Raw genomic sequence first — 19,718 nt, 5'->3', positions numbered from 1 at the left:
GGAAGCTGGTGCTCATTTCAATTTGGTCCGATCACTCACTATAGGTCCCGGGACTCGATCTCGACACAATGGATAGCGATCCGTTGCCAATAACTCGATAAACAACATGATTTGGACATATATACTATTATACAACCTGGAAATGGATCGGGTATTTCTACATCCCATAATAGAAAATATTCTGTTCCACGCTCATCTCCCAACGGCGAGAGGAAGCTACGGTGAGTTTCAGCGTTATTTTTTAATGTCTTCTATACTAACTGCTCTAATGATCATATCACCCACACTAGATGAATGATATAACGTTGCCCACAGAATTATAAACGACCCCCCGCCCATCCGGTCAACATCAGATCATACGTTGTAACTTCTAGAAGTACGTGCAGTTGAAATTTTTTTTTCTTGTGCCGATTGCTATCAAACTGTATACAATCATCAATATAATGCATTTAGGGCTATAAATCACGTTCTGGAGAAAGCTGCAGAAAACGATAAAAACATACTTATACTTTAGACCGTATTTTAGTATGAATATGTGAATGAAAAAGTATAACGTTGCTACACCCTGAACAATAGATATAGGACTTTGAATGGGCCATGGTAATGTCAATTTAGCAATACAATTTAAAAAGTTATAGCCCTGCAAAGAAGGGGAACTTCTCCATGTTAAATAGGGCTGGCGAGGGATGGTAAATTATGAATTTAACCCCGGCGATCAATTAATGGACTATCTTTTTTGCACAAGGGAGCCATACCTTTACAGCTCTGTTCATCATCGTTTCCATGGACACAGTGAATAAATAAGGCTGCACAGACTTATGGCTTATTTATAAAAGAAGAAAATATGGGGGGGAACAATAATATTATAATATCTATTCAAAGTAGCACCGGTTAGTTTACTTCCTCTTTGGGCAGAGATGTTTTGACAGTGGAACATCGTCCAACTCTCTGCGTAGGAGAACACCGTTCATCAACTCGCTTGTGTTTGGCTGCTGACCTCATAAAGGTCGACCATGACGTTGCCCTCCGGACCCATGCTGCTGACCACGTCATGCAGAGCCAGCGTGTAGTGGACCCCCGCCGTCTCCGACACGTACAGGTTGTAGGTCTCGTTCTGGTTCCACTCCTGGACGGCTGCCACCACACGGTTTTCATCTGTGCTGATCACGTGCAGGTCCTGGGAGCCAGGTTAGAGTTTTAGTTGTCATATCAATTGTCATATACATTTTTCACGTCAGTCAAATAATTTTTTTATATATTTGTGTAACCAATAATAATAATAATAATAATAATAATAATAATAATAATAATAATAATAATAATAATAATAATAATAATAATAATAATAATAATAATAATAATAATATATTTGATTTGTAGTGCGCTTTATAGTTGTGGAGCAAATCTCAAAGCGCTACATTTTAAAATAACATAAAAACTAGCAAAAGTAAAAGAAGAAATAATATAAAATAAGCAAGACTAAGGTCGCTTTCACACAGGGGCTGTTTGGTCCGGACTATCGGACCAGAATTCGATAGTCCGGTTTTTCGGGTTTGTGTGAATGCGCGCGGCATTCACTGCAAAACAAGCACACTGCATCTATCTATCTATCTATCTATCTATCTATCTATCTATCTATCTATCTATCTATCTATCTATCTATCTATCTATCTATCTATCTATCTATCTATCTATCTATCTATCTATCTATCTATCTATCTGTCCCACCAGAGGCGAGAACATATTAGACCATGTATACTCGCAATTTAAGAATGGGTACAAGTCACAGGCTCTTAGTCCATTCGGTAAAAGCGATCACGCCGCCATTTTCCTTTTGCCTAAGTACAAACAGAGTCTCAAGCGAACGCCGGTGGTCTCGCGAGAGGTTAAGCGTTGGGCCGTGACGTCAGTGGAGTCACTCCAAGCAGTGCTGGGAAGCACAGAATGGAGTGTATTCCGTGATAACACAGCCAATATTAACGAATACACCGAAACGGTGATTGACTATGTCTGTACTCAGGTAGAAGTAATAATCCCCACCACCAAAATTAATATCTACCCAAATCAAAAGCCCTGGGTAGACAAATCCGTCCGTGAGGCTCTGAAAGTGCGCACATCAGCATACAACACCGGGCTGGTGACAGGCAACATGGAAGAACACAAGATGGCAAGATACAACGTCAGGAGAGCAGTAATAGAGGCAAAACGGCGTTACAGGGATAAAGTTGAACTTCAGTTTGAACAGGCTGACTCTAGAGGCATGTGGCAGGGCCTCAGAACAATGACAGACTACAAAGGAACCCCCCTCAAACTGAACAGTGACATCTCCTTAGCAAATGATCTCAACTCCTTCTATGCGAGGTTTGAGGCTGTGAACAACAACACCAGCCTACAAACCACGGCAATGGGGGGGGGGGGGGTCTGCTGATGGAGACTCAGTGTTCAGGGTAACAGAGCATGAGGTGAGACGGATCTTTAAAAAAGTGGATATCAGGAAGGCAGCAGGACCGGACGGCATCCCCGGCCGCGTCCTAAAAGTCTGTGCCGACCAACTGGCCCCGGTATTCACTGACATCTTCAACCTGTCCTTGGAACAGGCCGTCATCCCCACCTGTCTGAAGAAGTCCACCATCATCCCTGTACCCAAAAAATCTACGCCCGCTTGCCTCAACGACTACCGCCCTGTAGCCCTCACCTCCATAGCCATGAAGTGCTTTGAGAAGCTAGTGAAGGGCTACATCTGTTCCTCCCTCCCCATCAACCTGGACCCTCTGCAATTTGCATATCGCCCCAACAGGTCCACGGAGGACGCCATAGCCCATGTGCTGCACACAGCAGCATCACATCTGGACAAGAGGCAGGGGAACTATGTGAGAATGCTGTTCATCGACTACAGCTCAGCATTCAATACCATAGTCCCCTCCAAACTCATAGCCAAGCTCAGGGACCTGGGCTTGAACTATGACCTGTGCCAGTGGGTCCTGGACTTCCTGACGGGCAGACCCCAGGTGGTAAGAGCCGGCAACTGCACCTCCTCATCCATCACGCTCAACATAGGGGCCCCCCAGGGCTGTGTTCTGAGCCCCCTCCTCTACTCCCTGTACACACATGACTGCGTAGCACAGCGGAACAACAACACCATCATCAAATTTGCTGATGACACAGTAGTGGTGGGCCTGATCTCTGCCAACGACGAAAGGGCCTACCTGGAAGAGGTAGAGAACCTGTCACAGTGGTGTCAGGAGAACTGCCTCTCCCTGAACGTCAGCAAAACAAAAGAGATGATTGTGGACTTCAGGAGGTCGGGGGTCAAGGACTACAGCCCCCTCAGCATCGACGGGGCACCAGTTGAGAGAGTGAACAGTTTCAAGTACCTCGGAGCCCACATATCCGAGGACTTGACATGGACCACACACATTGACAGTGTTGTGAAGAAGGCACGACAACGCCTCTACTTCCTCAGGCGCCTAAGGAAGTTCCAAGTCAGTCAGAAGATCCTTAGGAACTTCTACTCATGTACAATAGAGAGCATCCTGACCGGCAACATCACCTCCTGGTTTGGGAATAGCACTGCAAAAGACCGTAGCAGACTACAAAGAGTGACACGTTCAGCCGAACGCACAATTAGAGGGGGGCTTCCCACCCTCCAGAACATTTACAACAAGCGGTGCAAGGGGAAGGCTAAGAGAATTATTAAGGACTCGAGCCACCCGAACAACTGCCTCTTTGAACTGCTGCCGTCAGGCAAGCGATACCGGAGTCTTATGGCGAGCACAGAAAGACTCAGAAGGAGCTTCTATCCCCAGGCCATCAGGCTGCTAAACGAACAATAATCGCTAAACGAACAATAATCACTATGCAACAACCATCAAATGCACACAGCACACACACCCACACGCACACACTCACTCAAACAAACAACACACTGCAGCACCCACTCTCCACACTTTAGATCACACAAACACACTTACACTTTATATTTATTGATAAAGGATTTGCACTACAACTCGTACACCTACTGTGAATTGTACCTAAACTGCACCTCGTCCATTTATGCCTTGCACTATATAGTATTGTATATTAGTACACTGCACAGTATTGTATATTGTATGGTAACTACGTCTACGAACATTGTACATATGTCTAAACTGAACACTGTGACCTCTTTTTTTACTTCTAATTTTTACTATTTTTACTATGTTTTTATTTCATACTTATCTTGTCATGCACAGTCTCTGGAGCGCAACAGTAAGAAGCATTTTGTACAAAAGTATTCTGTACTTCTGTATGACAACTATTAAAGAAACTTGAAACTTGAAACTTGAAACTTGAAACTATCTATCTATCTATCTATCTATCTATCTATCTATCTATCTATCTATCTATCTATCTATCTATCTATCTATCTATCTATCTATCTATCTATCTATCTATCTATCTATCTATCTATCTATCTATCTATCTATCTATCTATCTATCTATCTATCTATCTATCTATCTATCTATCTATCTATCTATCTATCTATCTATCTATCTATCTATCTATCTATCTATCTATCTATCTATCTATCTATCTATCTATCTATCTATCTATCTATCTAGGAGGGCTCGCAGTCCACACACACAGACACACACACACACACGCGCGCCAACAGAACCGCACAGAGTCCACCAAAACTATATGTGAAAGCGACCTAAAGCTAGTAAGGAGTCAAACGAACACTAAAACTAGTTAGAGTAAAAAAACATAAAATAAATAGGGCTAAATCTGGTAAAAGAACATAAAATGTTCCCAATACCAATTACCCAAAAATACCTACTTATCCTATCTGCTACATGTGCATTTAGTTTACTTTGGTTTAATACTTTTTTTACGTGTCTTTTATGTGACTTTAATTTGACACATGTTTACACAGTTTATTTTTTTTTATATTCAGATCAGATTTTATTGCCTATATATTTACCCTTCCCATACCTGTACCTCCCCTCCCCCCTCCCCAATGCTGCTACGATGCCCACATTTCCCCAAGGGGATCTTATCTTAAAGTTAATATAAATATCACTTAATTAAGGCTATTCGCCGTCAACTAAAAACACACTTCTTCAATCAATATCTGAAAAACAAACAAAAAAAACACTAACCTTCTTACTGTCTTCTACTATCATGCACTCTTCCTACTATACTAATATGTCTTTACTACTATGCACTCAACACTGCAGCACCCAAGTTTGCGGACTGTTTGATGCACATTGTTACTCAGCTGAACGAGTTGTACCCTTCCTGCTGACGTACTGTACAGAACTGTTTGCATGTTTTTTACAAAGCGGTTGATGAATACTGTCTACCTGATGTCTATGTCAGAGGAGAAAAGTTGACAGTCGTGTCCGAATACAGATACCTCGGGATAAAAATGGACTCCAATCTTACATTTAAAAGAACAAATCAAATCGGTAGTAAACAACGCAAAGTTTCACTTATCAAACTTCCGTCACATCAGAAACTCTCTGTCAACAAAAGCAGCAGCACTGTATTTTAATGCCATTATTATGTCACATTTATCATACTGTCTGACTAGCTGGACACAAGCCTCCTGTACAACACTACGATCTGTACAGGTAGTTTACTATTAGGCTGTGAAAGTACTAGACAGGAAAACAAACAGCCACCACCAGGGACATGCACAGGACTTTAGAGCGGCAGGTGCTCAAAGGCTGAAAAGGGCACTATATCTGTGTGTGTGTGTGTGAACCGAGCGTGCGTGGCGCGTGAGCCCGATTTTTAAGGGCCCTTTTCGGGCGGGGGGGCCCCCTTTTTATGCTTTTTGGTTTTTTTTTGTGATCAAATATTGAATATTGAACTATAATAATCAGTGCAGGAGCTCACTTATCCTTGAAAGACACTTTTATCACTGACTTAAAAGGCCCATACATCTCCATAAATGTTCAGGGGGGAGGGAATAAGTGCTTACCCTACAGACCCCAAGAAGTGCTGTATATTCTGCATTGTTTAACACTTTCACGGCCACTGGGGCCCGTCTAATATAATGGTTGAGGGCCAGCTTTTGTAAACAAACGTGGGGCTTTTTGTACAGCTAAATCTATACTTTATAGTATTGCTATCTGTCCATTCTCATTGTCAATTGAGGCCATAAACAGTCCCTTCAAAATGGCCTAAAGAAAAAAAAATGCATCAATAGGTTCTCATTTTATAGCGCCGTGAATATAAGCATTATAGCGGATTTGGTCTAGTATATTTTCTGGAAGGCTAGTTATAGAGCTAATAGCTGCTAACGTTATATCCAATGGCATTTCCGTTTTACAGATGCTACAGAAATAACTCAAACTGCATATGATCCGGACGATCCCAAAGCATGTGTGCATGAAAGGGGGGGGGGGGGACGTTGTTTATTATTATTGATTGCCAGGGGTGTAAGGTACTTGAGTAATTGTACTTCATTACACTACTTAAGTACTGTTTTGGGGGATTTGTACTTTACTCAAGTATTATTAGGTTTGTATACTTTGTACTTTTACTCCATTACATTTCAGAGAAAAAAAACATACTTTTTACTCCTTACATTTAAAATGCAGACCTACAAAGTACAAAGTACAAATCTCACAGGTCCAACCATTTTAATTAGTATATTTTAATTGTTTATCTGGCCGAACGGACGTTAACGTTATTAATCCTGCGACTGCAGGTAAACAGCCAATCAAATCCCCATCAATGGAAAATGAACCCGCCCATACCCATGCTGATTGGTCCTTGTGCAACACTAGAAAGCGGGGATCTTTGATTAAACACCTGCTATAGACAGTCAGATCTGCATTATGCTGTGGTTAATATTGTGATATTATTCAGGGTACTCCAGTATTCTGTCTTTAATATTGTGATATTATTCAGGATAATCCAGTATGCTGTGGTTAATATTGTGATATTATTCAGGCTGTGATGTGAATGCCGTCCATGTTAGTTTACCTTCAATGGAGAAGTGCATTAAATAATTTGTATGCAAAACAAAGTGTTCTGCATTGTTTAACACTTTCACGGCCACTGGGGCCCGTCTAATATAATGGTTGAGGGCCAGCTTTCGTCTAAGTAGCCACATACGCTGGTCGGCTGGTTGAGTATCATAACAAGCAGGGTGCGATCCAGGAGGGGAGCCCGGGGAGCTATAGCTCCCCTAGATCAGACATCAGCTCCCCTGCAAACTTGATTTGCGATTTTTTGGGGGGTCTCTAAATTACTGAAAATAAATGCTACTTTTGCCATGCATTTCTCATTTTTCTGTAATTTTCTGTATCATCATCGTGTATAATAATAAACGTATGCTATTTTGGATGTATGATTAATGATTTGCGCACTAATTCACACGTAATATGGCAACATGCATGCTATTCTTGCAATTACCATTCGGTGCGCGGCGGCGCTACAGCCTGCACGGCACTGTCGGCACACATCAAACTTGACCCGTATGTAACCTGTGCTGTGGCTGTTACTTGTTGACACAGACAGTGATCGTTTTGACAGCCAGTAAAATGTCTAAACGAAAACAAGTAAGCCTAACCAATTTTGGTTGCACGAAGACAGTGAAGCTGACAGAGCAGCAGGAGGCGGGAATCGGATCATCTACAGGCGCAATTACACCTGCGGCTGGTGCTGCTCCGGTGGCCGTGGGGACTATTATTAATATTACAACGATCGGTGACGGTGCCGGCGCCGAAGAAGCTGGAGATGGGGGTAATTTGGGTAACAGCTCAACATAATAGCCTATTAGGGTCTTCAAATATGATATGAAATATGGGCGCGTTTCCTAGTGGTCGAAGCAAGCTCAGTGACTCGTCAGTCGAGAAAATAATGCTTGGGACCAGGAGTATTTCATACTGTTAGTAAGTCAGGAGTCTGAGAGATAATCATCTCTATCTAACTAAATAGATATTTTTTTTTATCATGGAATGTGCTGTGGAAGCCCCGTCCAGACGGCCGGACGGTAAGTGAGTTGTCCTGAGCACTCCTCGCTGAGAGGCGCACCGCGCGCCGCGCACCCCCCCCCCCCCCCCCCCCCCGACGCGGGCTCACCCAAAGATCTTGCTATGGATCGCACACTGATAACAAGCTCTGATCGGGCTGTAATTTACGTGAAAAAGATCTTACCATGAGCCGATTGGATCCCCCCGAGCATTTCCCCGTTATCGATCGCCATCTGGTAGATCGATATGTCCATTGGCTGATGATAAATCCCCTTATTGCATGGTGAAATCTGCGATTCGAAATGTAATCCAAGCTACAGGCTGCAGATCCAGAATCGTGCTACTGAAAACACCATTGAAAGAAAACAAAGAGACTGATCCGTTCGCCCACAGGGCACATTGCAGTAGCGCGATAGCGCCCCTAAGAGGATCTGGTCGGTATTGCACATTGTCGAATTCATAGAGTAGGAAACATCTGCAGTGCCGCTCGGCGACCTTGAACAGGTTATTAAAATGGAATAAAAGCAATAACAACTTCCCACGGATATATCCGTGCCTCTGTCCACAACGCATGGACTCGAAAGCCGGATATATCCGTGCCTGGGTGCCAATGTGTTAATATAAATGCATTTTTTATTCCAATCCCGATTTGTATTTGAGATCCCCAAATCCCATCGGACTTGACTTCTTCGTGTCCCTCAATGAGTGTAATACCAGCATTCAACTGTATGCGCCACAGCCGTTTCTATCATCATTGTTACAAAAGATCAGATTAAACCGAATATATATATTTATTGATTGATATATATTGCATAGTATTTGTATATCGTTTGATATCCCTTGTATATTCCTTGTACATATACACGGAATATCCCTTTAGCCTAGTACGGACCATGATGTTTCGTTCTCCTATTGGACAGCGGTCCACAGGCGCCAGGGCCATGCCTCCAGAGTCAGGTTCAAGGCCACCGTCAAGACATGTCTGTACATGCCCGGCCTTGCCCAGGGATACGAGACAGAAATGAGGTTGGCACTAGATTGTTCGCCGTGCATATAAATATGGCGCAGGTGAATACAGAAGTAGAGTTACCCAATAAGTTGAAGCCTCACCCACGATACTCCGTGCGGTGAAGTATGGCCTGTTTGGGCCCAAATAGAGCATTGAGACCGCGTGCGAATTAATAACTGAATTGTCAGAGTTTGGCGCTATACCGTCGAGTGACATATTTCTATTAAGTCAGTAATAGTCTATTTGTGTATAGTGTATCGTGCGGCTAAAGTTCTACAGTGACCAGCATCACCAACGCTTCCTCGTATCAGCTAGAGTGCTTATCCAGGCTGGGCTGCTTTCATGTCGCTTTCACCCGAGGAGACCTAGACGAGAACCGTGTGGACATGTACACTGGATTAATCTACCCGACGACTACATAGCCCTTTGCGGCTGGATTATATTTGTTTTGGTCCTGTGATTTATGGAGCGGAGAATCGCCGACGCCTACATGTGTGGGATTTACCCTGTGAGGAGCCACGTCGAGTCTGCGCCTCAGAGAGCCTGAGGCCGGCTAGCTTTCTTCACTGTGGAGCTACAGTCTACGGAGAACAGCTGTATTCGTCTGTGGATCAAGAGACTATTGCACCGTCTCCTGTACTTGGAGTCTCCTTAGTCATCGTTGACCAGACTCTCTACTACCGACAGATCCTCTACCCCTGCTGGCTTACAACCGGGGGGACCCTTCCAGTATCTCCCGCTATATATTACTAGTGTACCATAGATATAATTCCCTAAGATTCAGGTTGTATAATTACCTCCTGCGTAACCAGAGAATGGACATTCATTATTGATTTGCCTACGCACATTCCTTTGCCTTATAAGCGCATCCAAAGTAAAATAGAGAAGTATATTATGTACCTTTTGCTGCAATAAATACTTAATTACCACTTTGTGTGGAACCGATTCATTGTGGGAAGTGTTCATCATATTTATATATCATGTACTGTATGGCCAGTAATTAAAGTACATAAAGCGGTAGTGGTTTAATGATACCATACTTATCAATACAGTCAGGGAATTGTACCCCTCAGTTACAATTGGTCCTTCGAGCCGGAGGGTAACTAGTGTAATATTAATATAGTGGTATTAATATTGACATGGCCAATGATGAACACTCCACAAAACGGTTCTCCTAAAGTAGATCGCCCGCAGCGTAGACGGCAGACACCTCAGTACTTAGAGGATTACGTTGCCAATATACTACCTAGCTTTCAACAGACGGTAAACGCGGAAAAAGTAGATAGTAAAATTATGTCCGACCCTATCGACCAGGCTACCCCGCCAATAGAGGCCCTAATGGGTTCTAACGTAACTGACCAAGCTCACGGTGGGGACCAGGAGGGACCCGACATGACTTTACCCCCCGCCAAGACCGAAGAAGTAGTCCCCGGAGAGCTCCAGGATAAAGACAGCCCTCCAGGGATGGAACTCTACCCGCTACAAGAAGAGGAGAGCACCCCGGAGATGGATCTTCAGGACTCGCCACAGGAGAACAGATCTCCAACGAGTACTGCCAGGAGCGGATCACCTCAACCAGCGTCTTCCCCCAGCGAGGCGGACAAGATGCTGGCACAGGCATTCCTCGCCAGCCTAGCAGCCTCAACAGAGCGCGATCGACTCCAAGCACATACGCTTAGTGAGCGCGAACATTCTTCCATGGAAAGAGAACGCCTTCAGGCGCAGCAACGGAGCGACGAAGATCGTATACGTCTAGAGATTAGACGCCTTCAGACGGAAGAGAATATGGTAAGGGACCGGGCCGAAGCCCAGCGCGCCGCCGCCGAAGCCCAGCGCGCCGCTGCCGGTGCCCAAAGAGAAGCAGAGCGCGACCTCGCTCTCACCAAGCGCGAAGCCGAGCGCGACCGATTACAAGCGCAGATAATGGAGCAGCTGATCACCAGGGCAACACCCCCTCCCTCCGCACGGGGTTCCAGGGCCTCGTCAAGACAAGGGTCAAGGGCACCCTCCCCTACCCGATCAAGCGACCCTGAGCCCGACCACCAGAGAGAGCCTATACCCCCCTCCGAACTCCTTCCCCGACCGGTCCACGCGAGACCCAGCTACAAGGAAGAAACGGTCTACACCGCGGAGGCTAAATAGACGACTACAGGATCTAGAGGACCTGCCAGAGGAAGAAGAAGAGGGAGAGGAGGAGAGTCAAGCCCGACAGCAGCACAGTACTCCACAGGACCAGGAGGTCCAGTACAGCCCAGGCTCTACCCCCGCGGCTCTGCGCTACAGACCCCAGACTCAATTCACGGGTGAGCTTGACGCACGACCAGCCCCGAGGAACAGCACCTGGATACGCGGGCCATGGTACCCAGGAGGTACCAGCCCACCAAGAGGCGTAAGAGGAGACTCGCCTAGGAGGCCTCTCTTCCAACGCTCACCGATGTGCCAGCCATCCATGGCATCATACATTGGCACACCGACGTTTCCGGACTTCACCCACGAGAACAGAGCACAGTACACGGAGCTACGAATGTGCTTAGAGACAATGATGTCTGATGTAGCTGATGAACCGTACAAGTATGCTATCCTACTGAAGCACCTCAAGGTGCCCCGAGCGCACAATATAGCGCTGGCCTATGCCACCTCTACTACCCCATACACAGCGGCTCTAGCAGCACTCGACCAAAGATATGGACGCATATGGGACTACGTAATACAAGAGATAAGGCATATTGACCGCCTACCCCCAGCCACAGACAATCGCTCACTAGATGACCTGTCTATCAAGGTACAATCCCTGGTAGGGATGCTGGGGGTGCAAAGAGAAAAGGGTATGCACGAACTGTACGCGAACTCTAATGTCGAAAGGATTTTAGAGAAGCTTCCGCCCGCCCGACAAGAGCGCTTCAGGCGGCAAAGAGACCACCGTGATCCTAACGGTCCCGAGCCATCCCTCCTAGACCTAGCCGACTTCCTGGCGAGAGAAGTCAACAGCCTACGGTTGGATACGTTCATGCGGAGCACCCCAAGCTCCAGAGAGGGACCTAGGAGAGCAAACGATGGCCGAAGATTGGTGACCGTCATGCACCAATCAGAATCAGTACCGAGCAGCAAGAACCACAGTACCCCCTCGATGAAAGAGAAGTGGAAGATGGTGTGCCCGTACTGCGAAAAGGAACACTGGTTGTCACAATGTGACACATTCAATAATGTGTCATAAAGTCCAACCGACGCTGTTACCGATGTGCGCGCAGTCACATGGCAGCCGATTGCCGCTTAAAGAAGAGGTGTAATCGGTGTGACGGAGCCCACCTAGATGTCCTACACGACAGTAACAGAAGAAAGCCTGCACCCTCAAGCAGCACAAAGACAAGTGTTATGTACATTGACCCTGCCAGCAGCGGGGGCGCCCGGGTGCTCTTAAAGGTGGTCCGCGTAACACTGAGTTACCAAGATAAGGTCATGGACACTTACGCCGTCCTTGACGACGGGTCAGAGAAGACCCTTCTCCTCGCGTCCGCTGCGGCCCAGCTGGGGCTGCGGGGGAGCGAAAACCAGATGATGATTCGGACAATAAGAAGAGATCTAAAGACGATAAAGGGCGAGAATGTCTCCTTCACTATCGCAGCAAGCGGGCAGCCAGAGAGACGGTATAGGATTACTAATGCTTTCACCAGCCAAGAAATAGGCCTGTCGCAGTACACCTACCCCATCGCCAAGCTGATGGATAAATATGTGCACCTGCGTCAACTACCTATACCGCTCATAGACGGTGCCACCCCGACCCTGCTGATAGGCTCCGACCATGCAGACCTCATCGTCCCGATTGACCGGGTCCACACAGGGCCCAGAGGCTGTCCTGCAGCAGTCGAGACCCGCCTAGGATGGACATTACAAGGCCCCCTCGCTAAGTCTCTTAACCGAACAGCAGCCACTAACTGCCTCCACTCCAGAGTGACAGAAGAAGACACCACCCTCCTACAGCATGTCGAGAGGCTATGGACACTAGAGACAATGCCCTTTAAGAACGAAAAGAAAGACATTCGTTCCAAGGAAGACATTTACGCTATAGCCCTCCTCGAGCAGGGGACAAAGAGAGTCAAAGTCAACGGAGTGATGAGATACGCAACTCCACTCCTGAGGCGAGAGGGTATGCCTACCTTCCACGCCCCAAAAGAAGCGACGGAGCGGTATCTATTGAACACAGAGCGGCGCCTAGCCAGAGACCCCGCTCAAGAGACGGTGTACCGCGCTGAGATTAACAAGCTAATCACAGCGGGACACATAAAGAAAATTGACATTAAAGAGGCCGATCAGACGACCGAATCATGGTACGTGCCGCACCACAAAGTCCACCACAGCGGCAAGGATCGTATTGTGTTCAACTGCAGCTACCAGATCGGATCACAAAATCTGAATAAAGAGCTCTTGCCCGGCCCAACACTCGGCCCCTCTCTACTAGGCGTGTTACTACGTTTCCGCCAAGACAAGGTGGCCATCAGCGGCGACATCAAAGGGATGTTCCTGCAGGTGAGACTAGTGGAGGAGGACAAGCCCCTGCTGCGGTTCCTATGGAGAGAGAGGATCGGGGATGAGCAACCAGCCATCTATCAATGGGAAGTCCTCCCTTTCGGAACCACATGCAGCCCATGCTGTGCTACGTTTGCACTGCAAAAGCACGTCACAGAGGACCCAGCAGCTGATGAAGAGGTCCGACAAAGTGTAGGAAATAGTTTCTACGTGGACAACTGTCTGCAAAGCGTCACGACGCCAGAAGAAGCCGAGGCCCTTCTACTCAAGCTCCGCGCCTCCCTGATCAAAGGCGGCTTTGATCTCAGGCAGTGGGCCAGCAGCGACCCGCAAGTATTGCACAGCCTCTCCCCCGAGGACAAGGCAGCAAGCAGCGAGACCTGGATGGCGACCATCCCAGGAGAAGCCCAAGAAATGACATTAGGACTAGTCTGGCGCTTCAAAACAGACTCGCTCCATTATAAACACACACCCCTGACCAAGGAGCAGGGAAGGTCGACTGCACTACCGACCACCAGACGGAGTGTATACAGAACACTCGCCAGACAATATGACCCGTTGGGATGTATTCTACCTTACACCACCAGGGCAAAGATGATTGTAAGAGCGTTATGGGACAAGGACCAGGGCTGGGACGACCCCATACCCGAACACCTTGCATCCACATGGAGAGAGTGGGAGACGGAACTCAGCTCACTCCCAGGTGTCAACATACGCCGCAGCTACTTCCCACCCACAGTGAGGCCGGAGACGTGCCAGATGGACCTGCACGTCTTCAGCGACGCCTCCGAAGTAGCCTACGGTTCGGTGGCCTACTTGCGTGCCCGAGAGGAGGGAGGAGAAATACATACTGCTTTCATCCTGGCTCGCTCAAGAATAGCCCCACGAAAGCAACAATCTATCCTGCGTCTAGAGCTCTGCGCAGCCCTAGCAGGAGCGCAACTCGCCACGTTAATCCAACGTGAACTCACCATTCCGGTGCAAAGAACAATCTTGTGGTCAGACTCCACGACAGTACTCACATGGATCCGGTCTGATTTGTGCAGATACAAGGTCTTCGTGGGAGTCAGAGTCACAGAGATTCAAGATTTAACAGAAGTAGCAAGCTGGAGGTATGTGGACACAAAACACAACCCAGCTGACGTCATCACCCGGGGAATGTCCCTGGATGACCTCACCCGTCACAACCTATACAGTGACGGGCCAGAGTTCCTCAAGCTCCCGGAAGAAGAGTGGCCTACACCCACCCCACGGGAAGCGAGTAAAGAGGAGGCCGAAAACAAGAAATCTATGTTCTGTGGATTGAACACACTCGTCTCCACAGACCCCGACATAGACGATTGCCTCACCCTAGAGAGTGCGCAGCTAAAGACATTCCTGTGGCACCACCCAGAGGTTCAGCTCACTACTGACATTACAGCAGCTGACTACGAAGAAGCAGAACTTCTTCTACTACAACGAGCCCAGAGAGACTCGTTCCCCGATGAGCTAGACTGTCTACAGGGAGCAAAGCCTGTCCCATCAGACAGCAGACTGCTCCACCTAGCCCCCGAGAGCGACGCCCATGGTCTCATCAGAGTGGGTGGTCGTCTGCGGAGAGCTCCAGACTTACCGGATGACGTCAAGTACCCGATAGTCTTAAACAGCCGACACAAGGTCACAGAGCTGATCATAAAGAAATACGACGAGGATGTGCATCACGCCGGGGCAGAGAGAGTCTTCGCAGAGATCAGACGTCGTTATTGGATACTGCAAGGGAGAGAAGCAGTGCGGCGCTTCCAGCGAACCTGTCTAGACTGTCGTAAGTGGCGAGCGCAGCCCAGTATACCCCGGATGGCTGACCTACCTCCCTGTCGCCTCCGACTCGGCGACAAGCCTTTTCACTCCACCGGTATGGACTGTTTCGGCCCGCTGTATATAAAGAAAGGAAGAGGAACCGAGAAGCGGTGGGGTATTGTATTCAAATGCATGACCACCCGAGCGATGCATATAGAACTCCTTCCAACCATGAGCACAGACTCATTCCTTATGGCCTTCCGAAGATTCACATCGCGGAAAGGCAAACCGTCTATATTATTGTCTGATCACGGGACAAACTTCAAAGGCGGAGAAAGAGAGCTGAGAGAGAGCTTCCAAGCTATGGGCCCAGAACTTAAGACCCACCTCGCTCCATCCCAGATTGACTTCCAGTTTAATCCCCCGAACGCACCTCACTTCGGTGGAACTTGGGAACGAGAAGTACGTTCAATAAAGACAGCCCTGTACGCCGTGCTTGGGGCCCAGACCGTGGCGGAAGAAGTCCTAATGACAGTCCTCACGGAGATCGAGGGAGTATTGAACTCAAAGCCCCTCGGTTACGTCTCAAGTGATGTAGCAGATGTCGACCCAGTCACCCCCAACACACTCTTGATTGGGCGGCTGGACCCCGCGCTACCACAGACAATGTACAGGCCTGAAGAAGCGAACGGCCGAAGAATGTGGAGGTACAGTCAAGTATTGGCTGACAAGTTTTGGAACAGCTTCCTACTCCACTATCTACCGTCTCTACAGACCCGCCAGAAATGGGTGAAAGAGAGAGACAATTTGACAGAAGGAACAGTCGTCATGATTATCGACCAGTCACTACCCCGAGCTATGTGGCCGGCTGGCCGCGTAAGCAAAGTGATCAGCGGTGCCGACGGAAAGGTCCGAGCAGCCGAAGTGCTCGTCCAAGGACGGATCTACACCCCACCCGTGGCGAGGCTAATAGAACTGCCAAGGCTCCCCGATACTATCGATGACGACCATGACCCCATGACTTTGTGAACTGCCCGACCCCTCACAACAGACATTGAGTAGTAGACAGTGCGGTTAATCTGTCTCTGCTTAGCTAATTAGGTGGGACTAATTAGGAGGCGGCTGTTACAAAGGATAAGATTAAACCGAATATATATATTTATTGATTGATATATATTGCATAGTATTTGTATATCGTTTGATATCCCTTGTATATTCCTTGTACATATACACGGAATATCCCTTTAGCCTAGTACGGACCATGATGTTTCGTTCTCCTATTGGACAGCGGTCCACAGGCGCCAGGGCCATGCCTCCAGAGTCAGGTTCAAGGCCACCGTCAAGACATGTCTGTACATGCCCGGCCTTGCCCAGGGATACGAGACAGAAATGAGGTTGGCACTAGATTGTTCGCCGTGCATATAAATATGGCGCAGGTGAATACAGAAGTAGAGTTACCCAATAAGTTGAAGCCTCACCCACGATACTCCGTGCGGTGAAGTATGGCCTGTTTGGGCCCAAATAGAGCATTGAGACCGCGTGCGAATTAATAACTGAATTGTCAGAGTTTGGCGCTATACCGTCGAGTGCGACATATTTCTATTAAGTCAGTAATAGTCTATTTGTGTATAGTGTATCGTGCGGCTAAAGTTCTACAGTGACCAGCATCACCAACGCTTCCTCGTATCAGCTAGAGTGCTTATCCAGGCTGGGCTGCTTTCATGGCGCTTTCACCCGAGGAGACCTAGACGAGAACCGTGTGGACATGTACACTGGATTAATCTACCCGGCGACTACATAGCCCTTTGCGGCTGGATTATATTTGTTTTGGTCCTGTGATTTATGGAGCGGAGAATCGCCGACGCCTACATGTGTGGGATTTACCCTGTGAGGAGCCACGTCGAGTCTGCGCCTCAGAGAGCCTGAGGCCGGCTAGCTTTCTTCACTGTGGAGCTACAGTCTACGGAGAACAGCTGTATTCGTCTGTGGATCAAGAGACTATTGCACCGTCTCCTGTACTTGGAGTCTCCTTAGTCATCGTTGACCAGACTCTCTACTACCGACAGATCCTCTACCCCTGCTGGCTTACAACCGGGGGGACCCTTCCAGTATCTCCCGCTATATATTACTAGTGTACCATAGATATAATTCCCTAAGATTCAGGTTGTATAATTACCTCCTGCGTAACCAGAGAATGGACATTCATTATTGATTTGCCTACGCACATTCCTTTGCCTTATAAGCGCATCCAAAGTAAAATAGAGAAGTATATTATGTACCTTTTGCTGCAATAAATACTTAATTACCACTTTGTGTGGAACCGATTCATTGTGGGAAGTGTTCATCATATTTATATATCATGTACTGTATGGCCAGTAATTAAAGTACATAAAGCGGTAGTGGTTTAATGATACCATACTTATCAATACAGTCAGGGAATTGTACCCCTCAGTTACAATCATCATCATCATCACCAGTTTCTTCAAGTTCAAGTTTCTTTAATAGTTGTCATACAGAAGTACAGAATACTTTTATACAAAATGCTTCTTACTGTTACGCTCCAGAGACTGTGCTAGACAAGATAAGTATGAAATAAAATAGTATAGCATGTAAAATAGAAGTAAAAATAGAGGTCACAGTGTTCAGTATAGACATATGTACAATGTTCGATGCAGAATAGAAGTAACTGAGTTACCATACAATATACAATATACTATGCAATGTACTAATATACAATACTATATAGTGCAAAGCAGAAATGGGATGAGGTACAATTTAGGTACAATTTACAGTAAGGTGTACGAGTTGTAGTGCAAATCCTTTACCAATAAATATAAAGTGTGTTTAGGTGATCTAAAGTGTGGAGAGTGGGTGCTGCCGTGTGTTGTTTGTTTAAAGTGAGTGTGTGCGTGTGGGTGTGTGTGCTGTGTGCATTTGATGGTTGTTGATGGTTGTTTATTGTTCGTTGAGCAGCCTGATGGCCTGGGGATAGAAGCTTCTTCTGAGTCTTTCTGTGCTCGCCTTAAGACTCCGGTATCGCTTGCCTGACCGCAGCAGTTCAAAGAGGCAGTTGTTCGGGTGGCTGGAGTCCTTGATGATTCTCTTAGCCTTACCCCTGCACCGCTTGTTGTAAATGTTCTGGAGGGTGGGAAGCCCCCCTCCAATTGTGCGTTCGGCTGAACGTGTCACTCTTTGTAGTCTGCTACGGTCTTGTGCAGTGCTATTCCCAAACCAGGAGGTGATGTTGCCAGTCAGGATGCTCTCTATTGTACATGAGTAGAAGTTCTTAAGGATCTTCTGACTGACTTGGAACTTCCTTAGGCGCCTGAGGAAGTAGATGTGTTGTCGTGCCTTCTTCACAACACTGTCAATGTGTGTGGTCCATGTCAAGTCCTCGGATATGTGGGTTCCGAGGTACTTGAAACTGTTCACTCTCTCAACCGGGGCCCCGTCGATGCTGAGGGGGCTGTAGTCCTTGACCTCCGACCTCCTGAAGTCCACAATCATCTCTTTTTTTTTGCTGACGTTCAGGGAGAGGCAGTTCTCCTGACACCACTGTGACAGATTCTCTACCTCTTCCAGGTAGGCCCTCTCGTCGTTGGCAGAGATCAGGCCCACCACTACTGTGTCATCAGCAAATTTGATGATTGTGTTGTTGTTCCGCTGTGCCACGCAGTCATGTGTGGTGGGCCCCTATGTTGAGTGTGATGGATGAGGAGGTGCAGTTGCCTGCTCTTACCACCTGGGGTCTGCCCGTCAGGAAGTCCAAGACCCACTGGCAGAGGTCATAGTTCAAGCCCAGGTCCCTGAGCTTGGCTATGAGTTTGGAGGGGACTATGGTATTGAATGCTGAGCTGTAGTCGATGAACAGCATTCTCACATAGTTCCCCTGCCTCTTGTCCAGGTGTGATGCTGCTGTGTGCAGCACATGGGCTATGGCGCACCTGTTAGGGCGGTATGCAAATTGCAGGGGGTCCAGGTTGATGGGGAGGGAGGAACAGATGTAGCCCTTCACTAGCTTCTCAAAGCACTTCATGGCTATGGAGGTGAGAGCTACAGGGCGGTAGTCGTTGAGGCAAGCGGGCGTAGATTTTTTGGGTACAGGGATGATGGTGGACTTCTTCAGACAGGTGGGGATGACAGCCTGTTCTAAGGACAGGTTAAAGATGTCAGTGAATACCGGGGCCAGTTGGTCGGCACAGACTTTTAGGACGCGGCCGGGGATGCCGTCCGGTCCTGCTGCCTTCCTGATATTCACTTTTTTAAAGGTCCGCCTCACCTCATGCTCTGTTACCCTGAACACTGAGTCTCCATCAGCAGACCCCCCCACCCCCATTGCCGTGGCTTGTAGGCTGGTGTTGTTATTCACAGCCTCAAACCTTGCATATAAGGTATTGAGATCATTTGCTAGGGAGATGTCACTGTTCAGTTTGAGGGA

The 19,718-nt window shown here is 47.3% G+C and overlaps 1 protein-coding gene across 1 annotated transcript in view; it reads right to left on the bottom strand.

The window, feature by feature from the left end:
* sorcs1 (sortilin-related VPS10 domain containing receptor 1) overlaps nucleotides 1-19,718 on the bottom strand; it is a gene marked incomplete at both ends in the record, with an annotated part of 670,421 nt that overhangs the window by 125,752 nt on the left and 524,951 nt on the right. The window contains one exon of the mRNA XM_084318344.1: nucleotides 998-1,177. Within this exon, the coding sequence (XP_084174470.1) occupies nucleotides 998-1,177 (180 nt within the window). The remainder of the gene's footprint in view (nucleotides 1-997; nucleotides 1,178-19,718) is intronic.

This window comes from Notolepis coatsorum (genome assembly GCF_963971535.1).
Source record: "Notolepis coatsorum genome assembly, chromosome: 7".
In the NCBI taxonomy this organism is placed as follows: domain Eukaryota; kingdom Metazoa; phylum Chordata; class Actinopteri; order Aulopiformes; family Paralepididae; genus Notolepis; species Notolepis coatsorum.
The sequence above is the reverse complement of the archived record's forward strand: the minus strand, read 5'-3'. Positions and strand labels throughout refer to the sequence as shown.